At 45.1% G+C, this 17,371-nt stretch overlaps 1 protein-coding gene across 11 annotated transcripts in view; it reads left to right on the top strand.

The window, feature by feature from the left end:
• The window catches only part of POU2F2 (POU class 2 homeobox 2), a 109,482-nt gene extending 92,490 nt beyond the window's left edge, over positions 1–16,992 (top strand). For 9 of the 11 annotated variants that reach the window (XM_083515494.1, XM_083515497.1, XM_083515492.1 and 6 more), the window contains 7 exons: positions 2,108–2,249; positions 3,193–3,341; positions 5,049–5,225; positions 6,306–6,372; positions 9,076–9,247; positions 9,563–9,636; positions 11,629–16,992. In XM_083515494.1, coding sequence (XP_083371620.1) covers positions 2,108–2,249; positions 3,193–3,341; positions 5,049–5,225; positions 6,306–6,372; positions 9,076–9,247; positions 9,563–9,636; positions 11,629–11,981 — 1,134 coding nt within the window. In that variant the 3' untranslated portion in view covers positions 11,982–16,992. The remainder of the gene's footprint in view (positions 1–2,107; positions 2,250–3,192; positions 3,342–5,048; positions 5,226–6,305; positions 6,373–9,075; positions 9,248–9,562; positions 9,637–11,628) is intronic. The other 2 variants (XM_083515493.1, XM_083515491.1) reach the window with 2 other exon arrangements.
• The last annotated feature ends 379 nt before the right edge of the window (positions 16,993–17,371 follow it).

Here is a 17,371-nt window from a genome sequence, read left to right on the forward strand (position 1 = left end):
ACAACAGCTACTTAATTATATACATAATTATAAAACCCACCACCCACCCTCTACTTCCCTCCACAGCAATTCAACTTCTTTATATTTCTTTCTACCTTTTTTCCTTGCATTCTATAATAAATTATTTTTGTTACATTCTGATTTTTCCTTCTTTATTGGTTTTGTTATTGCTTACATTTTTCATTCTAAGCTTATTAGCATGTCATTTTTAGAACAATATTTTGGCATAGAATCTTCGAAATACTTCCACTCCATTCTTAACTTTTGATTCGATTGGTATCTTATAATTGAAGTTAATTTTGCCAATTCTGTATACTCACACTGAAAGCCAGTGTGGTGTAGTGGTTAAGAGTGGTGGACTCGTAATCTGGGGAACCGGGTTCACGTCTTCGCTCCTCCACATGCAGCTGCTGGGTGACCTTGGGCCAGTCACACTTCTCTGAAGTCTCTCAGCCTCACTCACCTCACAGAGTGTTGTGGGTAAGGAAGGGAAAGGAGAATGTTAGCCGCTTTGAGACTCCTTTGGGTAGTGATAAAGCGAGATTTCAAATCCAAACACTTCTTCTTCTTCTTCACTTAATTTACAAACATTTTCGCTGTGAAATTACTGTTCCGTTTATTAAATTTCTATATCGTCCTCCATCCAAGGACCACAGGACAGTTTACAACATAAAAACACAAGAACACATAACATAGTAACAAACAAAAACAAGAATGACTCTCCCCTCAGTTTAAAAGGCCTTCAATTGTTTAATTAGCCAAAGGCCTGGGAGAAGAGGAATGCTTCTGCCTGGCATCTAAAGATATGTAATGAAGGTGCCAAGCAAGCCTCTCTGGAGACAGCATTCCACAAGCGGGGAGCCAATGCAGATAAGGCCTGTTCTCCTGTTGTCACCCTCTGGAGCTATTGCGGAGGAGGCACACAAAGAATCATAGAACTGTAGAGTTAGAAGGGATCCCAAGGGTCATCTAGTCCAACCGCCTGCAATGCAGGAAAGAAGAGCCTCGGATGGTGATCGCAGGGTCCAGGTTGGTTCATATGAAAGAAGCATCAGGGATTGAGGCGGCAATGTTCCCTGGGGGGAAAAAAGACTAAGGTCACTTCCAGATGACCTGTTTATTGAACATTCATTCCAATTTGTTTGCCCAAAGTTTGTGGGGTGGTTAGACATTGTTAGACATTAGAGGCTTTAGTTGAGATTCCTGCACTGTAGGGGGTTGGACTAGAGGACCCTTGGGATTCCCTTCCAACTCTACAATTCTATGATTCAGTGATTTAGCATTCATTCTTAATTGTTCACAGGGAGCCTAGATCATGTTGATCTTTTGATGAGGTGGTCATGTATCTCCAAATCACATTTAATTGTGCAACCTAAACTTGCCTGAATGTGATGCAATCGAAAATAGTGACATCCTGGAAGTGCCCCAAACATACATAGAACTAGGAGCAGCTCTAGAAAGTACATTCCCCATGTTGGTTGCATAAGCACAACCTTCTCTTTGGGATCAACCTGAGGAGTAAGGCAGAGATCACGCCAGTTTGAATGCACAGCCTTAAGTATTTTTTTGTGTTTTTTTGTGTTTTGTTGTTGTTGTTGCTTTTGTTTTATACACAGGCTTTTTTACTACTTTTAGCCAAAAGTAGTAAACTAAGCAGTTTATAAGCATCCACAGTACAAAACCAGTAATATTTTCAAGATTTTTTAACAGTAGAAATACATTATAAAACAGTGGGTTGTATTCAGCACTTAGACCCACTGAAATCAGTGGACTTTAGTTAGTCTTGTATTTCAGTGGGTCTATTCAGAGTATGATGCAACCCATTGTCAGTAATGCAATAAAATTGAAGAGGAATAAAATCAGTCAACCAACTAAAAATTCCATAATATAAACACCTGGGCAAATGAAAAAGGTTTTAAGCATGTACCGAAGAGAAGAAAATGTTGGTGTCACCTGTACCTCCCTGAGGGGAGTATTCTACAGTTGAGGCACCCTCTGGTGTTTATTTCTGCTAGAGATGGGCCTCCTCTGATGATCTTAATGCCCTGGCAGGTTGTATGCTCTCGGTAACAGCTTCTCTCCCCACCTCTGTCTCTCTCCTCCACAGGGTGATGTGGGGCTGGCCATGGGGAAGCTTTATGGGAATGACTTCAGCCAGACAACCATCTCGCGCTTTGAGGCACTCAATCTCAGCTTTAAGAACATGTGCAAACTCAAACCTCTACTGGAGAAATGGCTCAATGACGCTGGTAAGTGGAGAGGAGGAAGCGAGCAGGAAGAAGCTGAGGTCTGCTGGAGGAGGGTTAAGGCCTCTTAGAGGCAAAAATAAAAGAGCTTTTGGGGGTGGGTGGGAACAAGCGATTAGAAGGAAGGTGGATCTCAAGATCTGAGATATTTTCTGCTGAGGAAGCTAAGCCCTGATTGAGTTGGTGGAGAGGAAAGATGTGGAAATGAGCAGGTGTGAGGGAAATCATTGTCAGGGCTGGGGAGAACATAACGGAATAGAAAAGAATGACTTCATTATCTAAGAATGGTCCCCACATGTCTGGCCTAATGCAGGTGTCAGATAGGCCTGAACAGGCCTTTGGGGAGCCGGTGGGTGGACAGGGGGCCTGGCCCAAGCCTCCAAGGACAGAGGGAGAGAATGCTAACTTCAGGCCTTTAGGAAAAATCACTTTATGGGCTCAAAGTTCTGCAGATTACTTCCCAGTAAGGCAGAACATGGGAAAATATTTCCTCAGCATATACATTCAACTTTAAAATTGCCCCTTGACTGCTACTAAGATAGATCTTCAAAGGTTTCGTTTTTTGAGCTGAGAAGCTGCTGTTACACAGGCTGCTTAAAAGCCAATCCAGTGTGAACTCTCTAAAGCAGGACTCCAACATAGCTCCCTCCAGATGTTGCTAAATTCCCATCAGCCCCAGCCAGCATGAACAGTGGCCACAGATTGTAGTCTCAACAACATCTGGAGGGCACCATCTCTAAAGTCACAAGGAGATGGCAGAGAGGCAAGGGACTGGTGTCACTTCTCAAGGCAAGCAAGTGGAAACTAGGCCCAGTAGAGGGAAAGATGAAGATAGTGAAACTGGATCAAGCCATAGGAAGGAGGTAACACACCAGGTGGGGTGCTGTGCACTGGGTGTTGATGTTTGCAAGGTGACTAAATGGCTCCCCCACACCTCATGTTTCAGAGACAATGTCTGTGGACTCCACACTTCCCAGCCCCAACCAGCTGAGCAGTCCCAACATGGGCTTTGATGGGCTGCCAGGCCGGCGCCGCAAGAAACGGACCAGCATTGAGACCAATGTCCGCTTCGCATTGGAAAAAAGCTTTCTCGCGGTGAGGCATTTCCCATTGTCCAGCCCCCCACGTACCTAAAGTATGATATGGAAAAACCAGGTTTCAAATTCCTGTTCTCCTGCGAAACTCTGACCTCGGCTAGTACGGTTCCTCACCGAACCCACATCTCAAGGCTGCTGTAAGGACAGAAGCAGATAAGGCCATGCATGGGCCAACCCGGTTTTATTCTCAGGAAGTGTGTGACATATAAGGAAATGAATAAAAACAAAATTAAGCAATTTTACAATGTGTTCAATTTAGATTGTATATCACTTTCCAAGGCTTTCAGCAACTTTTCCTTATCTCTAGTTCTTCATGGGGAAAAGCTGTTGGGGGAAAAGGCCAATCTTACTGCCCTTGGCAGCAATTGCAAGAAAACCAGGGGTTATGCCAGGGAATGAGAATCTGAGGAACCAAGGCAAGGGTGGGGAACCTTTTTCAAAGTAAGGGCCACATTCCTTTCTGGGCAACCTTCCAAGGGCCATGTTAGTGGTGGGTGGGGCCAGAGGCAAAAGTGAGTGAGCCAATCAATGTACATAGTAAACCTTTGCACAGTAGGCAAGTTTCTATGCACACCGCTCTAACCTCAACCCAGACAAGCAAGAGGCATTATCTGTATTCAGTGACTCATTCCTGCTGGGCAAAAAACACTTGTGAGAATCGAGGCCAGCTATGCATGGGGCCTGGAGAAAGGAGGCATAGCCAGAGAGAGTGGCATGGAGACTCACATTCGGCGCTTGATCCTGAAGTTTCTCATCCCTGGACCAGGCACTGAGTCAGAATCAAAGAAAACACAAGAGCCAGGAAATCCACTTTGCTCTGGCAAACTCCTGACCCAAACAGGAAGCCCTCTATAGCTCTTCCTATTTAGGAGGGCCCAATGGCCATCCTAGGAAGAGCTTGAGAAGACTTCATTGCCCTACCTAGAAGGTGCTCCAAACTGCTGCTCTGGTGGCTCACACAGAGCCAAGGGCTTCTGATTTTAGTCCAGGTAATTAATGACACTCCTATTTTACAACAAATGGGAAAACAAGGCTGAGAGAGTATGACTTCCCCAAAGTCTATGCTAGTCTTTGGCTGAGCTACCACTCGAACCCAGGTCTCCCAAATGAATGGCTGACTCTCTTCTCATTTGATTCCAGCTGATAGAAGTGTGTACACACCATACATTTTAAGCACATTACTTCCCCCAGAGAATCCTGGCAGCCACAGTTCACCCTTCACAGCACTACGGTTCCGAGGATTCTTGAAAAACCATGTGCTTTAAATGTGTATTGAAATGCAAGGTGTGTGCACAGCCTAGGTGTGTGTTCTGGGTTGTTTTTTAAGTTCATTTACCGTAACTCTCTTGCATTTAACTGATAGGTCAGCTTTAGCCTCACGTTATTGGTTGTCAGAAGCAAAGGCAGGGAAATTCTCAGCAGGATGACGTTTTGTTATGTGCTGTGTACCAGAAAGAGCAGAGAAAGACCAGAGCAGCAGCAGTTCTGTGCCTCATCCTTTCTAGTTTCATCCGCTGCCTGTATTTCAGGTTCACGTGATAGTTTGGCAGCAGATCTAACGTTCTTTAGAATGAGTAGAACAGCCCCCTACATGTTTCTATTATTTGTTTTGTGTTCCTGTTGGGACTCTATGCCATGACTTGCCCCAATGTCACACCATCCTGTTTCCCCCCCCCCACTTCCAACACCTTCCCCCAAACTGCAGAACCAGAAGCCTACCTCAGAGGAGATCCTACTTATTGCCGAGCAACTGAACATGGAGAAGGAGGTGATTCGCGTCTGGTTCTGCAACCGCCGCCAGAAAGAGAAGCGGATTAACCCTTGCAGCTCTGCTCCCATGTTGCCTGCCCAGGGCAAGCCTCCTGGCTACAGCCCTCACATGGTACGTTCCTACACACGTTCACTCCCCCCCGCCCCCTCCCCCGGCACAAAACTCCATGGAATATACCTGTATGGAACATGCCTTCTGTGCTGGGCAGGTGAGGGCCTCTTGTAGATACCATCTTATCAGGGTGTCCATTCTGCACAATAGTTGAATTTGGCCTTTAGAGCTTATTTATTTCAGAAAAATTATATGCTAGGGTTTTTTGGGGGTTTTTTTGTACCCCTCAAAGCACTTTACAAAAAAGCAATAAAGTTTATCGCTTTTAAAAAAAGATAAAAGCAACTGTTTAAAACTTTCAAAAAATTTAAACCAGTGATGTGCTAAAATAATAGTAACAGGTGTTGTGGTGCCTACCTGTTAAATATTGGACAGGTGCTAGCTCTGTTTGTCTTTTTGGCACCTGCTGAAGACTTTCCTCTTCCAGCAAGTCTTTTAATTAGTGGCCTTTATCCAAGTCTGCATATGTGTCAGGATTATTTCTAAGATGCCTTAATAGTGCTACTTTTTCTGAATTTGCTGCCCTGGGCTCCTTTCAGAGAATAGACATTTAATAAATAAAAATGAATAAAATTTAATACATACATGTATTATTTTCCTCTGCACTGCATCTTTAATCATACACTTAGCTTCACAGTTTGGAGTGTGAACCCCACCCCCGCTACTTCCCCCAATGGACAATGCCTACATTACTTGCCCCCCATATGATACAAAGCTTCCTTCCTTCCTTTTACATGATGCATATATTGTGCTCATACAAAACTCTGCCTACCTACCTGATCTTTCACTGCAACTTCACTGAGCTTGCATTTACCAATCCACTTACCACCCCATTTGATACATGGTACAAACTTTCCAGGTCCCTAGGCTTCTTACCTTAACTTCCTCAAATAATGTACATTCCTATTGTTCACATTACAGAATTTATGTCTAACATACTTAAATCGTTCATGAGTGTCGCCCCAGCCTAGTCTGCTAGTTGCATCTTAGATATGATCCCCAGTCAGGGGAGAAAGGTCTTTATGTGGATTTTATCCATTGTGTCTCTGACAGTCCGTTTCTCTGCTGCATCTCCTCCAGGTGACCAGCCCAGGCACCGGCACAAGTCTGCCCCTCTCCCAGGCTTCCAGTAGTCTGAGCACAACAGGTAGTTGTCTTTTGGTGACACATTCCCTTCTCCCTGGGACCCCCTTTCCTTTGCCTCCTTCTAGCACAGCTGTCCAGAGGTGGGCTGCTGAGAGCTCAAGGTGTTGAGGTTGTGGAAATGACACAAGAGCAGTCTGTTGGGTTATGAGTGAGAATGCATCCTGATGTTAAGACTTCCAAAGGCCCAAGCGCTTTTGAGGACCCACTCTTGGCACTTGCAAAATGCTTAGTCATTCAAAGCACCTGCTGCCTCCATTGCCACCTCCTTCCCCAGCCCTGACCTGTATATCTTACCTTGGCACAGCAAGAGGTGGCAATGGCAGAGAAGGCAGCAGGTACTCCAGAGGCCCCAGGAGAGCATGTTTCCATGCCAGGGAAGGACTGGGACTACCAGGTAAGAAAATGCTGCTATGCACATATTATTCACTTGAGATGATGGGGCTAGTTGTCCCAGTCCCATACCTGGTGTGGAAACAGTGCAACACTCTTGTGCTCTCCATTTAGCTCTGCAAAACTTACCGGTAACTTCTTGCTACATGCTTAAGGGGACTTGGAAGCAAGACTTGGAGTGCTAGTGAGGCCAAAAAGAGCACAAGAAAGTTGTGCTTTGCTCCCTCTGCTCCTACCACATACCCCACACACTGGGAAATTGCCTCTGAATTGTGATGACCTGGCATTTGTAATGCTGCTGGCAATGCTATTGCAGATGCAGACATAGGAATTGTTTTGAACTTGGTGAGATCTGCAGGCTGGAATCTGGGGTGATGCTCAGCCAATGTTTCAGCAGCAGGTGATGGCAGTTGTATTGTCTGGTTACACCACAGCATAAAACCAATGTGAAGCCATCCAACCTGACCTAGTGCTGATATATTCAATGACATGTTAGCGCAGGAATATGTTTAACAACATCCAACAATAACATTTTTTTTTCTTTTAATGAAAAACATTCTTAGGAGGCTTCAATTTTGGGCAGACATGTGACAAGAAGGATCTTAACTATTTGTGTGATGGGTTTTTTTTAATGTCCAAAAGCATATGCGCTTAGCTGGCTTAGCTCTCCATAGCGCTCCCAATGTGTTTACCCCTGCAAATTCTCATCTGGCATTCTGTAGAGGGAAAAGCTGTTTTGGAGAAACTGTCCAACTATTTGAATAAAACACAGAGGGCTTATTCACACTTCCCTTTTGCCCCGCTCTTTGCAGACACAGGTTTATGCTTAAAAGGTCAGTGCCTCTGGATCTTTCCCTGCGAAAACCTGCTCTTTAGCACTTTTCTAAAGCAAACACCAATTTGGGTTTTCTGCAGATTTACATTTACTCCAATTGAGCGTTAAAGAGCAGGTTTTTGCAGAAAAAGCTTTGCAGCAAAAAAGAAGGTTGTGTGCGCTTGCTTGGACACAGAGTTTTAAAGTGCGGAGTGTGGATAAGCCCTAAGCCACAAACCATGGTTATACAAATTACACACAGCTTGAACACTCCTGCTTTGCTCTTCTCTTCCTCCAGTGGGAAACAATCTATGGAGTTGTTGGCTTAGGGCAGGACCTGAGTGCAACAGCGCTACTCCCCATTTGTGATTCAGAGGTATACTGGCTTCAGTATTGGAGTTAGTACGTGATCATCATTAGGCCTGGGTGAAATATCAATACATCACCCAGGACTGGTATGAGAGGCAGACCACGATGGTGGCTTCACCTGGTGGTATATCGCAGGTGAAACTGATGCCACTCCTGAATTCCTCTGCTACCAGTGCCACTTTCAACATTGGGCCGCTGGTAGCAGAGGGACTCAGGATCAGTGGCGGTTTCACCTGCAATATACTGTCAGGTGAAGCTGCTATCACTCCGCCTTTCATACCACAGAGGGAGGAGTGAGCTGTATTGCCAGGCCAATACAGCTTGTTCCTCCTTTGGCTTCTTTAAACTTGTCCCCAGCTGAGCAAGCCCCTATGCTAGAAGTATCGGGGCTTGCTCAGCTGGGGGTGGGGCAGGAGCAGTTTAATGCTCAGCTGGGGAGGGGGAGCTTTCCCACCCACCAGCTGAGCCTTGCAAAAAAGCCTCACAAAAAAGTTGTCACGGCTTGCGAGGCACTGGGGTGAAAGCGTCTCTGCTCTCATGGTGAGAGCTGCGGCAGTTTCACCCCACACCTCACTGTATCCAGTAGTAAGGTAAAGGGTAAAGGGTCCAGTCGTGACCAACTCTGGGGTTGTGGCACTCATCATGCTTTATTGGCCAAGGGAGCCGGCGTACAACTTCCGGGTCATGTGGCCAGCATGACTAAACCACTGCTGGCGAACCAGAGCAGCTCACGGAAACACCGTTTACCTTCCCGCCGGAGTGGTACCTATTTATCTACTTGCACTCTGACGTGTTTTTGAACTGCTAAGTTGGCAGGAGGTATCCAGTAGTAGCAAGATCTAAATTTTAATTACGTGCTCTGCAAAGATGTACTTAGTTTTGTCTTGACTCTGAACATTCAGGGGATGAGATGTCACACTGAGCTTCAGAGGAACTTGGAAACATGCAGAGATCTTTCACTTCTGTGTGCCTCTGAAGCTCAGCATGCTGTTGTGAGGATGCCCTCTCTGGGGGGAGAGGCAGAGTTGGTGCAGCTCCCAATAATGGTTGGCTACCATGCCTGTGGGCTCCTGATTCTGACCACCAGCCTTGGCAACTCTCCTTCACTTTCTTTGCTCTTCTTTTGGACAGTTACTACCTTGTCCCCCACAGTCTGCTCCCTGACCCCCAGTCGGACAGCGGTGGGAGCAGGGGGCACCACCCTCAACTCGGCCACGCCACCCCCAAGCAACAGCACAAACCCCAGCCCCCAGAGCAGCAGTCACCCAGCTATCAGCTTGCAAGGCCTGAATCCCAGTACGGGGTAAGTGGTGTGGGAGAGAAAGGTATTTGGGGGGGGTTCAGCTTCCTCAATGGTTGGACTGTGGGAAAAGAGGTTTGATCCTGGCTAGGCTCACACCATTAGAGGGAGGGGGCCTTGGGGGACAGAACCCAAACAGTACGGGAATTAGAACTCACCTGAAATAATAGACTCTCCATAAAACAATGTCTCACACGTCATTTTAAGCTACCTTCTGGACCCATTTCGAACAGGTGATTGTGGGGGTGGGTGGGTGGCACTCTAGTGTTAGCACTGTAGATCCCCAACTTTAACCTGCTGCCTCTGGTTTGATTTCAGAAGCACAGTGCTAGGGGTGAATGCAGGGTTAAACCCAGCGCTAATGGCCACCAACCCGCTGGCCACCATACAAGGTTTGTGAAAAAGAAGATCAGACATGATGTCATCACTGCCATTTGCTCCACTGGCCTGTCTGTACAAGACTGTGTGGGTGTGGGTGAGAGAGAGAGAGAAGAAAAAGTGTGTGTATGTGAACAAATACACACAGAAGGAATACATAAACCCGACACACAGCCATTCTTCAAAACCGATTACGTATTAGGAGAAATTCACACTAAAACATTGGTGAATTTTCATGAGGATTTTTAAAAAAATAAATAAATCACAAACTAATGTGGAAAGCTGAATTTAAGATTGGGAAAATGAGAGACAGAGAAATTGGCATATTCACTCATTCCTATTCTCAACAGATGGCAGCATTGAGCCAACCATGAATTTCTCTGCCCACTTCTTTCAGTTTACCCCTGTTGTCTGCTCACTGAGGTCATCATATGGCACAGGGTCTGTGATGTAAAACTCTGTGTCCAAGGCTGAAGTCCAACATCCTGTTCCCCACAGTGACCAGCCAGAAATCACACTCGTAGATGTGCCTAAAACCAGCCTGTAAAACTGGTTACCCACCATGGGCAATGCAGTCATGCACGATGGCTTATCAGAGACTCATTGAAACCAGTTTTTAATACCTGCTTAGAACTACAAAAATGGGATTGTCAAGCCCATGGCGCATCACTGGTGTGCCTGTGTTTTGCCTTGATGGGTTACAGATTGAGCAGATAAAGCTGTCTTGCCCTGAATCAAACCCCTGGTCTGTCTAGCCCAGGGTTGTCTATTCAACAGGAGCTCCTATGGGATTCAAACAGGGTTCTTTCAGCCCTGAGATCCTTTTAGATGGAGATGCAGGGCATTGAAACTGTGTCCTTCTGTAGGCAAGGCATGAGTTCTACCACTGAGTTAGGGACCATCCCCATGTACAGGCCTGTCTTTAAAAACACCTCCCCCTCTATGATTTCAAGCATGAAACATTTGAGTCTAGGTGAAAGTGTATGTGAGATGCTGCTGTGCAAATGTCGTGCGGATGCATGAGTGCAACAGGTCAGTGGAGTCCCTCAGAACCTCCTCTCATTCCTGTTGAGGTCTCTTCTCCATCCCATCCCTTAGCTTACCTATGGTAGAAAGCATCCTACTTCATAACATCCGTCTGTAACATTGCACCTGCTAATCATCTGCGCTCACCCTTCCCGCCACACACCATGTGTCTTTTTCTATGTGAAACGTGCTGCGGGAGGGAGACGGTGATGTGGAGCTGTGGTTGGGAGCAGGTGTTGTTTGAACTGCGGCTGTGCTGAAATGTGCTGCTGCCATTTTGTCATGGTTGGGGGCCTTGGAGGCTCCTGAGAAAAGATGACCCCCACATCAACACATCAAGAGGAGAGCCACAGCGCTAATGCAGTTCCTCTGGGCCCATTGCATGCTGGAGGCTGGGATAGCTCAGTCGGAAGAACAGGAGACCCTTAGTCTCAGGGTCGTGGGTTCGAGCCCCACGTTGGGAAAAAGAGTCTTGCATTTCAGGGGTGTTATGTACTGAGTTGAATAGGATCCAAAAGGCAGCAGTCTGATTGGTCCTAGAACAATAGGATTCAGAATGCAGCAGTCTGATTGGTCCTAGAACAATAGGATTCAGAATGCAGCAGTCTAATTGGTCCTAGAACAATAGGATTCAGAATGCAGCAGTCTGACTGGTCCTAGAACAATAGGATTCAGAATGCAGCAGTCTGACTGGTCCTAGAACAATAGGATTCAGAATGCAGCAGTCTAATTGGTCCTAGAACAATAGGGTCCAGAATGCAGCAGTCTGATTGGTGCATAGGAGCCACCCAATCCCGCTCCAGGTGGAAGTGAATCCGCAACCTCCGAGTATATTTCAAGGGGGTTGGACTAGATGACCCCCGTGGTCCCTTCCAAATCTACGCTTCTACGTTTCGACGATTCTGTGACCAGAAGCTACTGACATCATGCTGGCGCACATGCGCCCTAACTGCTGTTCTTTTCCCCCTCCTCCTTTGCAGCATTGGCCAGTGGTGGAAGCCTGCCAATTACCAGCCTTGATGCCAGTGGTAACTTGGTCTTCAGTACCAGCGGAGGCACGACTGGAAGCCAGAGCATCGTGACTTCGTCGCTCTTCCTCAACCATGCAGGCCTGCCCTTGCTGAGTGCTGCCCCGGGAGGCGTGGGGCTGGTGTCGGCGGCGGCTGCTGCTGTGGCTGCCTCCATGCCCAGCAAGTCGCCCACCCTGACCTCCTCCTCTTCTTCCTCCTCTTCCTCCTCCTCCTGTTCCTCATGCAGCTCGTCCAGCGAAGTGGCGCAGACTCTGGGGCAGGCTGGTCCCGGATCCACCGAGCCGGATGCCAAGACGGAATGAGGGCTGGGGGGGGAGCATCCTCCCCGCCTTCTCGACACGTGGGGGTAGTAAGGAGCGGACGTACAAACCGACGAGTGAAACCAAAAAAAAAAAACCAAACAAAGAATTGTCAGCAACAGCCAAACGAAAAACCAACCAAAAAATAACCCAAAGCAACCAAACAAGCAAAGCAAAAAGGGACAAAGGAAGAAACCAAAAAGAATTCCCCAAACTTTTAGCATTTATTTTTTTCCTTTTTTCTTTTTCCCCTCCGATGTTCAGGACAAAATGCCTTGCAAAAGGTGACTTTGTCAATTGTTTGCTTGAATTATTTTAATTGATTTCTCATTCGCTAGTTTCCTGGACAGTTTCAGAAAGGAAACAAATAAATGGGGATCGGTTGTTCTTTTTTTTTTTTTAAGAAAAAGAAAAAAAGAAAAAACACATTTAAAATCCTTAAGGGGAAAATGAATCTCACACCAAAAATCACCAGTCCTAGCTTCACCCAAAGCTTTTTACAGACTTTTCTAACTTCTGTGTCTGGTCGAATGTCTTTCAAAACTCTTATTTATTCTTATTTATTCTTTTACTTTTCTTTGGGATCCAGAAAGGGTTGGACAGGGTGGGGGTATATTGGTTTAATTTCAGGATCTTGCTATAAATATTTTCCTTTTCCTTTTTAAAATGCTAAAATAATATCCTTTTCTGCTGTGTTTTTCGGAATAAGCTTTATAGTTTAGAGGGATTCTCATGAGATACGAAGGCTAGGATTTTCAAAAGGCAATAATGAGAATTAGGTACCAACTTCCCATGATGGTTTCCTAACTGATGTCCTGCAATGATTATTATTATTTTGCATCTCTGCTTCTACCTGACTCAGCCTTGCAATGAACTAAAAAAAACACCCAAGAACCTCTAGACCACAGCATCCTTGGACCAGCTTGTTTGCCAATGCATTCCTATATATATAGCCATTTCTGGCTTGAAAGGAGAGCTGGTGGTGGTGGGGAAACTGCTCCCTGTCTAGTTCCTTACCTCTGATTCTGATTCATCATAAGGCCAGAGTATCTAGTGCCTGGGTGAGAACTCTGTGCCCCTTCAGAGGTTGCTGTACTACATCTCCCATCATCCCTCAGCATTGGCCATGCTTGCTGGAGCTGATGGGAGCTGGAGTCCAGGAACATTTGGAAGGCCACAGTTTCCCCATCCTGATCTAGTGTATCGAATGCAGATGGAGGAGCCTAGACATTTCCCTCTCCCTGTTACCCCACTGAGGACGGAATTAATTGCATCCATTCAGGAGTAAGCTTATTAGTAACATCTGGGTTACTCACAGGGTACAAAATGTAAATACTCATGTCTTTGCAAGACAGGAAGCCTTATTGAAAGTCTTAGCCTTCAACTGTTTCAGGATGGGCAGCACTAAACGTGTACGTTTTGTTTTATCGGCTTTTTCTTTCTTTCGCCAGTGTTCAATTTTTCTGTAGCTTTTCTTTTCTAAATTGATTTTTGCCTGGGGTTAGTATCAGGGGTTATTTTTCTGAAAACAGGGGATGTGTAATTTTTATTCTTATTCTTTTTATTTTTATATCTGTGTTCTGAAAAAAATAATAATACTCATATTCCAGTGCCTGACAAAAACCAAACCAAAACAAAAAAAACGGGAATTTCAGCATTCTTTACATTTTCCAGAAAAAAACCAAAAATTGATAGACATCACTACAGAAAACAACAAGATGAAGACCACTGGGGAATAAAAATGAAACCACAGAAGAGGGATAAAAATCCCCCCCTTTTATGTGGCTCACAGAGACTCGGAGGCGAGAGACAAAACTTTTAACCAAAAAGAACCAACCAAGTGAACAAAGGAAGCGTACAACAAAAAAAAAAAACACCCCACCACACAAAAAACTTTTAATTGAAGAAGAAAGGATGAAAAAAATACGTGGGAATAAATGGGAAATCTTTACTTTCTCTGGTTAGACAAATGGCTCAACCGTCTTTCTCTGTCCTGAAAAAAAAAATACCTCATGGAAAGGTGCGTTGAGAAGCCAAGATTTTATAAGTGGCAAAGAGACAAAATAAATAAAAGTAAAACGAACCAAATCAATGGAAGTTGGGAGGGTGAGATCAGAGGATCCTGAAACTTCCTCCCAGAAGTCTAGAAAGCTTTAAAAATGGCTTCTCAAAACGCTCTTTTTATTTTTTTGTTTTTAAACTTTTATTTTGTACATTTTTTGTTGGCTTCCTTTATTTTATTTTTTAAAAAACTGGTTGGTATGGGATTTTATTTCTAAATGTGTTTGAGGGGTGTTTTTTTTTTAGTCAATGTTTTGGGGGCTCTTTGAATGTTTGTCTTTTACTTTCAACTCCTGCGAACCAAAGTCTTGCTGTTGCAGAGAAGGAAGTTAGCCATGGCATACTGCGATCTGGTAGAAAATAAAAAACCAAACAAAAGGACAGAGTGGAAAAAAGATAAACAAGCAAACAAACAAACAAAAAAGAACTTTGAAACCTTTCTTAAAGGGAAAAAAACCCTCGACCTCATTTTATCTCCTGCTTTTGCTGTGTTATAGCGTTCAGGTGGGTTTGAGATAACAAAAGAAAAAAAATACTGTGAAACTTTCCAAAAATGAAACAAACAAACAAAAAACAGGAAACACCTAGTTTTAAAAGACTTGAAAAAAAGGTTTTTCATCCCATTATGTGCGTGAGTGAGAGAGAACCGGCGAGTATTTATCTGTCTCTTTTAAGATTCCAATCATGCTATTATGGTGGACATCTGGGGAAAAAAGAAGGAAAAACATTTGGGGAGTCCAATTTCTCTCTCTCTCTCTCATGTGCTACTGAACGTGTTACTAGGTGGAATGTAACTGTTTTAGTGATATTTGTTACTCTTTTTCTTTCTTTTTTTCTTTTTTGGGGAAAAAATTCTTTTGGGGGGTATCTTCTATTTTTTTTTTATAGAGAAAATTCTATGTTCCGCTTTATCGCTTCTTACTGTATTAAAAAAAAGACAAAAAAACAAACAAACGCTAAAGGTTTGCAACAAAAAAAGATAAAAAAGGGAAAAAAACTAAACAAAAAATCAACAAAAAAAGAAACAAAAACCAAAACGTGTTTTTTTAAAAAAATTGATTCTAGACCAAAAATGACCCTATCTCCATGTGCGGAGCTGAGCGGTGGGTGAATGGCATGGAGGGGAAACAGCCAAGATATATAGGGCAAGCAAAGGGTGATGGAAAGTTGGAAAGGTTGCTTAGATCCTGGAGAGAGGCGTTTCCTTTTTCAGAGAGCTGAAAGGGGAATGACGAGTGGTGATGTGGGCATTCTTCCCTCTCTCTGTCTTCAAAAACCAGCCGGCTGTTTGACCAGAGGCAATAGTGGGGCAAGAGAAACAGAGTGAGTGATGTTGCCTGTCTCAAATCACTTTCAACTCTTTTTTTAAAAAAAACAACAACGACCGGCTCTCTCCAGTTTTAGGAGTTGGATATATGGGAGGTTGTGAATTTTGCAACTGCGGACTCAAGCCAGAGGGGTACCCCCACTTCTTCCCTCTCCCCCAAATTGGAGACTGTAAACGAGGCAGAGTTATCGCTAGCTTGGGGAGGAAAATTTTGTTTTGGTTGGTCTAGAGCAGAACTACCTGGGACTCATTTCAGATTTGGCCACTGGTCTTGTGGGGCAGGATGCGTCGCTGTCTCCGTAGCCATCCTTGCCTCTCTAGTCCACATACTTCCCCCCCCCCAATGGCTGGCAAGAGAAAACAGGCGTGAGATGCCAGGCTGCCCTCTATGAAAAGCCGCCACATCTCTCTGTTCCGCCAACCTCCCGCGCTCCTAGGAGTTTCAGAACGAGGAAGGAAACAAGCTTTAAAGTACAGCTGTAAAACCAAATATTTGCTCACACGCCTCCGTGCCGGTGCCCGACCCAGGGTTGGGGGGGCACAAGGGAGGGGGGCAGGCTAGACCCCCTCCCTCCCCTCATAGTGCCAAGACACCCACCATAAGGCTCTTTGGAGATAGCCCGCCATATACCTCATATACTTTAATGATAAACCAAATAGAAAAGCTTTATTAAGGGTGTGTGCCGGACGGGTCTGTTTGGGGCGGTGGGGATCAGGTGCAGCATCCACTCCCACCCCCAGGAGAGAAATCAGGAGGACGGCCAGGCCCCCCAAAAGGCGATCCATTCCCTTAAAACCTTGGTGTCCTTTTATGGAGACTCTTTTCCCACTGTGTTGGAAGAGGAGGCTCGGCCGCTTGGGTAGAAGAGGTGTCGGAATCGTCGTAGGGGCAGATGAATCTCAGTGGGTCTTGTTTACATAAAGCGGGTTCTGCCCTAATATAACGGGGTTAATTGCAGGACAGCTCTGGTGCCAGAACCTCCACTCGGGCGCCGTCCGACACCCAACGCAAATTCTGGACCGTAGATCCCACTGAAGGCTCCATGGAGCATCTCTCTCCCATCCTGTCCTCCTGACTTCTTCTCCTGGGTGCTTGTTAGGTCCTCGGTGGCCCGTATCTGGGTCACGAGAGAAGGGAACCTCATGAGGCGCTTCTACACCAGGGAGGGTGTCTGTCACATTTTGATAGCCCTGGAAGAGTGGGTCAAATGGGCTGACCTTTGCATGAGGGATGCTGCTCCAGCCCCCGACTCCCTTACCACCACCACCCCAACAAGACTGGCCTGTTGCTGTAGCCAACCCGGGAGCAGTGGAAAAATCGTGTGATAACTTTGCCAAAGGTAGTTAGTTCCTAGTATTCAATTTTTATTTTTATTTTAATTTTTAAATCTTCCGGGGTCTGATCCTGTCTCGTTAATTTATTTGTAACTGTGGGGCTTAGAAGTGACTTGAAAAAAAAATTAATAATGATGATGATGATGATGATGATGATAATGTAACAAATATTCTGAGTGATTTTTTTTTATTTGTTATTTTATTTGGTTCTGTCGTGGTTTGTGTTTTTTTTTCTCCTGTCTTTTTTTTAAATTAAAAAAACAAAAACAAAATAAAAATCTTGCAACCAAAGATGAGTTGAAAAGGAATTGGAAGTCTGTCATGGTGGCTGAATGGCGTTGACGGTCCTGTGGGGAATGTGATGAATCAGAGACTCTCTTGCTTCTGTAGGATCAAATTTTGGGGGGTGGGGGCAAAATCTCCATCTGACTAACGAGGAACGGTAAGGAATCTCCAAGCACTTCCAATCAGATCCTCAGGGAGGGTCATTAATTCTGGCTTTACCCTTACAAAGTGCTGGTTACCTTATCAAAGGGGATGTTCTTGTCTGTATCGACCACTGGCTCCAAAAGCCGCTTTCATATACACGCCCGTCAGAAAGCATCCTTTACTTTGCCTCTTGTTTCCAAGCAAGGATTGATCTCCCACTACTAGGCCAGGTCTTTCCAGA

The sequence above is a fragment of the Podarcis liolepis genome (assembly GCF_965112155.1).
Source record: "Podarcis liolepis genome assembly, chromosome: 7".
NCBI lineage: Eukaryota > Metazoa > Chordata > Lepidosauria > Squamata > Lacertidae > Podarcis > Podarcis liolepis.